The 7094-nt window shown below is 40.3% G+C and overlaps 1 protein-coding gene across 1 annotated transcript; it reads right to left on the bottom strand.

The window, feature by feature from the left end:
• Positions 1–260: 260 nt before the first annotated feature.
• On the bottom strand, positions 261–6230 carry LOC136433143 (elongation factor 1-gamma-like). Its single transcript, XM_066425013.1, has 10 exons — positions 6109–6230; positions 5800–5958; positions 5199–5262; positions 4488–4630; positions 4134–4277; positions 3776–3905; positions 3059–3242; positions 2116–2288; positions 989–1113; positions 261–577 (listed from the first exon to the last, which is right to left on the bottom strand). Exons 1-10 carry the CDS (start codon positions 6118–6120, stop codon positions 416–418), a joined length of 1296 nt encoding a protein of 431 aa, XP_066281110.1. The 5' UTR covers positions 6121–6230; the 3' UTR covers positions 261–415.
• Positions 6231–7094: the final 864 nt, after the last annotated feature.

Below are 7094 nucleotides of genomic sequence, written 5' to 3'. Positions count from 1 at the left end.
AGAGAAGGTATTTTGAGACTTAATTGTCATAAGACTCATAACCAACTTATAGTTTGAGCCCATGGTGCTAACCACCAAGTCACAGCGTAATCCTGTACAAAGTACAGTGACTTGATATATAACTTTTTTGGGGGGGAAACTAGCATTGGCTAATCCATAGGTGTATCTTTCATGGGAATTATTTGCAGTGGGGTTCTTTATACTAATAATATACCTACTTTGCTAATAGGCTAAAAGGAGTGAAACAAAGCACACAAATACACTTTTTGTAGCAGTGTTTTATTGACAGCTTAGTGGAATACTCATGTCTAGCGAGTCAGTTTATTTGTTGTTGGGATGGTGACATTTGCCCTTCTGGAAGGTGCAGATAAAGTCTAAGACATTCTGTATGCAGCGGGGGTCGGGATGTTTCCGTTTACTTGTAGCACTTGTCCTGGTTGAATTTCCTGTCCCCCATGATCTTGAAGTCACCCTCCCCGGCCCAGAACTCCTTAACCAGCAGCTTGGTCTCCTCGCTGTCTGGGTCCAGCTTTCGCCACGAGTAGCTCTCGTAGTCGATGGTCCAGTCTGAGCTCAGCTGAACAACAGAGAGAAATTTTAATCCACTGGTTTTAACTGACGTTGTGTAATGATATCGTAGTCATGTCACCCTTTGAAGACAAACATGCTGTTTAATTTTCTGTCCTCACCTATTTATTTATCAATTGGGTTGGCATGAACATGTTACATGAACAGCCAGAGCTACCCAACTAGTTAATGGCTATTATTAAGGGCTATCACCTGTAAATGCTGAAATGTGTCTGCTTCTCACCCTGTTTCTCAATGATAAATGCTGAAACATCTTAAATGACAACACAAATATGCAAACCAAGCACAATTTGTAAGGTTCATTTCACTCTTCATTAATACAACTTGTCCAAATATTATATGCCGATAAAGAAAATGAAGTAGGATTGGATTTGCACATCACTTTGGGTCCAACACTTACAGGGAATGCCAGTTCTTGTCCCCGCATGAGCCAGACTCCTGCGATCTGGTTGTTCTTGTCCTGACCAAAGATGCAGACATTCGCAAAGGCATTCTTCCGCAGCTTCTCCAACCGCTGGAACATTCCTGCAGCAGGGAAAATCTTAAAGTTAGCTCCAGAAGATCCTTACAAGCATTTTGCCTTATGTGTACCTAGGTAAGTCAGCCAACATAGGGCTCTACTTAGCAGATAGTTTAACACTACAGGTTTGTCTTCTGACAAGTTTGGCAAAAACCCCTGCATATGATCCTTGACTCAAAGATATTTTCAAAACTATCCTAGAAATAGGTTGCATCAACTTCCCCTTCCAGCTGATGGAGGGTTTGTTACATTCAATATAACTGGAATACATTAATATTCGCCAAAAATAGTTACTCAAGCAACTGGATACAATTTTGAAACAGGGTTTCAGACAGCATCCGCTATCTTTCGTCAGTGACTAAAGAAAGATCTGGTAGAACCAGCTTTTTTACCAAAACTCTGAATAGATATGTTAATGAAGTGAAGACAATTTCAGATGGCTCAACAGAATAGTAAGTTAAGACAAGGTTGTATCCTAATGAAGCAATTAGCTCCTGATGTTTTAGGAGCTAATGTTCGTCGGGGGTAAAGATGGGTGAATGCTAAACAAAAATGTGGAAATGCAGAAGTGACTTAATGGCAGTCATTTATATATCTCATACAATGGCATACAGTTTCACCCAGTCAAGTTAATTGTACCTCAGAAAAGTGACATTGGGTCAGTTCTCACTCAGGTCTGTTCAGAGTGGTGCATGATGTTTCATCACTGGTACATTCAACATTCTCCTGTGTAAACCTGGGAGGTTCTTAAAGAAATTATGCTTGTACCTGTCTGATGTTGTTGCTGCAAAATTTTATCCAGTTGCTTGATTAACTACTATTTTGGGCGTCTCTTATTACCTGGATGTCTAACCTTCATCAACGTACATTAATATTCCTTTCCAACATTTTGTACAGTACCTACCATCATTATTCAATAACATGTAAATTACATACTACTGTATCAGTAAGTTACATTATATATTAGTATGGAACAAATAAAGAGACAAATTCAACAGCTCACTCACCGCCGACAAGGTTGCATGTCATGAAGATCATGTTAAGGTCGGACTGGTACAGGTACTCTGAGTACCACAGGGAGTAGCCCTCCTTGTCAAAATGCTCCCAGAAATAAGGCAGCGCAACAGTTAGGACGTCCTTGTTGGAATATGTTCTCTTGAACTCATCCATATTGAAAGCGCTGAGGAAACAAATGTAAGAAAGTCAATCTTCTGATGCTTATTTGATTTTAAGTAAAGTTACAGATTGCCTGTGCAACATTTACCTGTTCATTTGTACAAGACTGTCACACATTGAATGGCAGAGACTACTGCAACACCCACCTTGGGTAAGATGGGTAAATGCAAAACAAAAATGTGGAAATGCTTAACAAAAATGTGAAATGCAAAAGTGACTAAATAGCAGTCATTTATATATCTCATACAATGACATACAGTTTCACCCAGTCTACTTAATTGTACCTCAGAAAAGTGACATTGGGTCAGTTCTCACTCAGGTCTGTTCAGAGTGGTGCATGATGTTTCATCACTGGTACATTCAACATTCTCCTGTGTAAACCTGGGAGGTTCTTAAAAGAAATTATCCTCCTACTTGTCTGATGTTGTTGCTTTTTCAACATTGCAAACAATGTTTTAGGTTCTAGTTTTCAACATGGAGATGGCTATAAGAGGGACAGACATGCATAATTGCAGATTTAGTCCAAAAGCCAGAAAAGATGCCCATTCCAGAATAAACTGGTCCCGATTCTCCATCAAAATTACTTAAGATAGAGTGGTTGGATGTTTGTCAAATTTTTGGATTTCTACATTTTGTTTTGCATTTCTATATTTTGTTTTGCATTTCTACATTTTGACCAAGGTGGATAGAGCAGAAGGACTCTAGCCCTTACCTCTTTGTGTGATAGAAATACAGCATACAACCATGAAGGATCATGATGAGAAGTATACATACCTCTTTGGTAGAGCAGCAAAAGGGTCCACAGATTTGGGCTCCTTGGGAAGATCATCTGCCTCGTCCACTTCCTTTTCCTCCTTCTGTTTCTTCTCCTTCTTCTTCTCCTGTTTGGGCTGCTGAGGCTGCTTCTCTTTCTTGCCGCCCTTGTCCTTCTTGGGTGTGAGCTCAGCAAACTTCTTAGCTGTAAAGAACAAGCAGCGAACATGAGAATGCTTTCAAAGGTACATGATGAAATTGAGCTAGTTAATGATTCAGTGAAGTTTGGCTTTAAACTTACATCAGGGTCGCAGTGATACTGCCTTATTCTTGTTGGATTTAAACGCAAGTTTGAACTATTCAATGTCTCCTGTATAAGTCTAGAAGTATATCTGCATGTTCCCAAATTCTGTGGAACATGTAGTTTCTACACATGGGCATCAGACCAAGATGTATCAACAGGGGTTCAGTATTACGTCCCCGTGTAAAATACGGTCATCATCTGCAGTGTATTTTGCTTGTGGTCATTAGTAGTCATTCATTTTCAGACTTTTGAGTTCATTTCTTCTCTGTCCCGGAAGCAGATGTTTTGTTTTAAGGTATCCAACATGCATGCAATAAGTTGTACATGGCAGGGATGTTTGATAGTGGTACTAGATTTTGTCTAATAACATAGGACCTTGATTATCACTAATCCCTAGAGCCTAGTATTGTTTTCTCAAGCTAGATAGTGCTTACCATCAAACTGGGCCATCTTGTCACAAAGCTTGACCACACCAAGGGCAGCCTTGAACTGTGGCTGATTGACACATGTCACAAACCATCTGTTCACGTTGACGAAGGGTTGACGGAAGGCAGGTTCAAGAACCTTTGAAATATCAAAATCAGCAAAAAAAACATTTTAATGATCAACAACAGTACAAGCGAATAATGACTCAAGACAAAAGTAGAGTAGTTCAAAATGTTGTCTCATCATCTCTCATAATTCATTAAGCGACAGCAGAAAGTACAAAAACGGGACTAAGATACATTGTCGTTTTCATTTTTGTTTTTTATGCCCCCAAATCTGAAGGGCCTTGTCTCACCCTGAACTCACCTGTTGATATGGAAGGAGGAGATTACAGGCCACGGAGATGTCGGCAAGGGAGACACGCTCATCAACCAAGAAGGTACGCGTCTTCAGGTACTCGTTTAGGACAGTCAGGACCTTCTTGATGGCTTCCTTGGCCTGATCAGTGTTCTAAAAAGATAAAACCCGGAAATTAATAAGAAAAAAATAATAGAACTGATACAGGCCTCTGAAAACTAACTATATAATGTACTACATGTGGGAGTATCTGACTTTTTTACAAGTAACACTGCAACTGCATGGAAGGATTCAGACACTTCTGGACCCACCAGACCAGACAAATAACCAAACCTTGACTCTTGAAAAGAAAAGAAAACGTACCCCCTTGTTATACTGCATGATCCCCAGGGTTGGGTAGACCCATGAACATGCGGCCGGGAGGATTTCGCTGTCAGCAAAGTTCACCCACTGTTGGACCAGCGCAGCAGACTTGGGACTGGTACCCCGGAGCTGATCATTGCCCACTGAAACAAGAATGTTATAAAATCAGTTCCGAATATATGCAGGATGTTGGCATGTCTCAAGTACATGTAATTGGGTCAGTCATCCTAAGGAGGGCTATAGGTATGGCTAGAAATTCAGTACTTCACAGTTTTCTTTCTTTGGATTAGAGGTTTGGCTTGAACTTACATCAGGGTCGCAGTGATACTGTTGTAGTACTCTTGTTGGATTCAAGCTTGAGTTTCAATTATTCCATGTCTCGTGTATAATTTTAGAGGTATATCTGTATGTTCCCAAATTTTGATGTACATGTAGTTTTGACACATGGGCATCAGACCGAGATGTATCAACAGGGGTACAGTATTACGTCCCCGTATAAAATACGGTCATCATCTGCAGTGTATTTTGCTTGTGGTCGTTAGTAGTCATTCATACACCAAGAAGGCCTTTTCATCGACATTACACAACCTTACATCATGCAATCACCATTAAATGTTTTGAAAGCCAAATCTGATGCAAGAAGCTGTGGTACTATGTACGTAATATTCTAGAAGAATTGGCTGACTTGAATGATAAAACAGACTGACTTACGGTAATAAGCGATGGCATTGCTCTCGAAGAGGCATGTACCATCCTTGCCTTCAAATGCTGGGACCTGAAGACAAGCAAGACCATATGTAACGTTAGTTAAAAATTGCGTAGGTGACTTAGAAGTTAGAGCATTCTTTTACATTACAATATGAATGACACCCGAGTAACTGGTTAGAAATCTAACATACAATGAGCATCCGAAAACTGTCATCTTGGTTTAAATGAAATACACAAGTTTTTACAGACCACAGTAAGGTATAAACGTGTTTCATATGTGATTTATCATATTGGAATTTCCATGCCCCCCTCCCCCATGGACTCTAATCTGTTTCCACAACCAGAAATGACATATCAGATCGTTACAGGTAATACAACAAATGTACTGACATGAAAATATCAAAGTTTAATTTCAACAATAACCCGCACACTTGCAGTTTAAGCGTTCTCGCCGTTCTTTAGACTGAAGTGGTGCTCTAACATATTTACTGACGTGGCGAACAGACGACTTCTGAAAATATTTTCTGCCATGTGATTTGCCTGCTGAACATTTTCCTTATCTTAGAAAAATTATGGAACGTAACATATGAAGCAATAGGCGTACCTTTCCAAGTGGGAATTTCTTGAGAAAGTCAGGTGTCTTGTTGGTTTCGCCGAGTTTGAAGGCCGGCGGGTCCGAGACCACGTTCAGCTGGGCACCGCTGTACTGTGCGGCGACCTGGGCCTTGTAGGCCCGGAAGTTACCCGGGTAGGTATATAACGTCTGGAAAAACACAATTTCACACACAATTGGCAAAATATCAACACAAATGCATGAAGTATCATCTCTTCTATACGTATTAACCTAAAAATGAGAAGTTGTCATTATCTTAAAGGCTGGATGGGCGAGATTTAGACAGGAGTTCTAACTTACACCAGAGGCCATTGCCGCAACAGGGGGAAAGAGGATGCGCAGATGGTCGAAAGAGGCAACGTGGATTGCGCAAGTTGCAATATAAGCGCAACCAACAGAGGGCGTCGTTACAAAGTCTAATTGAGTCTTCAAGCAGATGTTGGGACAGAAACATCTTTTCACTTTATCATTTGCTTGGACATAAATCTTTTTAGAATAGCTAATGTCATTTTCCGCTTTTCGGACTTCCAAGCATTTCCAAATTTATTGATACATGTACCAGGTAATCTGAGAATTAGTGAGGTCGTCTGAGGTCGTCTCTCTGTAATTACATGTAATCTCCTTGGCTCTGAGAGGCCAACATCATCCTGCAGATATTTTGGTCATTTGTAATCATTTCTTCTTTTTTTTTGCTTTTCAACAGGGTCCGCATGTCTTTTTCTGCGATAAGCCTTGTCGGTGGCATTAGATTGATCGTGATGTACAAGTAACATGTGACTTGTGATCCAGAATTATTGAGAAATTCTTTATGTCGCATTGTCTATAGAATGCCAGAATGCCCAAATGTCACAACAGGGTACCTGGTTGTGTCAGCCAGTGTTCGCAGCCTATTTCGTCCAATGATCCAATGAACTCACGAAAATGTTTTGGCTTTTGCAAGAACAAGTCAATTTATGACTTAAGTGTTGCTGGCCCTCCTAAATTTGCTAATAAGTGATGTCAGGATCGCCCCTTGCAGATCCTCTTATAATAATGAAGGTCGATGAAGTATGGCAGTTTGGTCAAAGCCTCAAACAGTCCTTCCTAAGGGGTATCTCATAAAAGGTTGTAATATGTAATAAAAGGCTAATATTTCCTGCAATCCAGTCCCTATTGTGGCCAAACTCCCCTAACAAATCACGCACTCACACCCCATTTGGCTATTAAAACTGTTTCTATGATTTTTCAGCCAGTGTAGTCTGATGGAGACAAGAGTGATCATATCCTATCAATAAAGCCGTCATGCA

This window comes from Branchiostoma lanceolatum, chromosome 4, assembly GCF_035083965.1.
Source record: "Branchiostoma lanceolatum isolate klBraLanc5 chromosome 4, klBraLanc5.hap2, whole genome shotgun sequence".
In the NCBI taxonomy this organism is placed as follows: domain Eukaryota; kingdom Metazoa; phylum Chordata; class Leptocardii; order Amphioxiformes; family Branchiostomatidae; genus Branchiostoma; species Branchiostoma lanceolatum.
The sequence above is the reverse complement of the archived record's forward strand: the minus strand, read 5'-3'. Positions and strand labels throughout refer to the sequence as shown.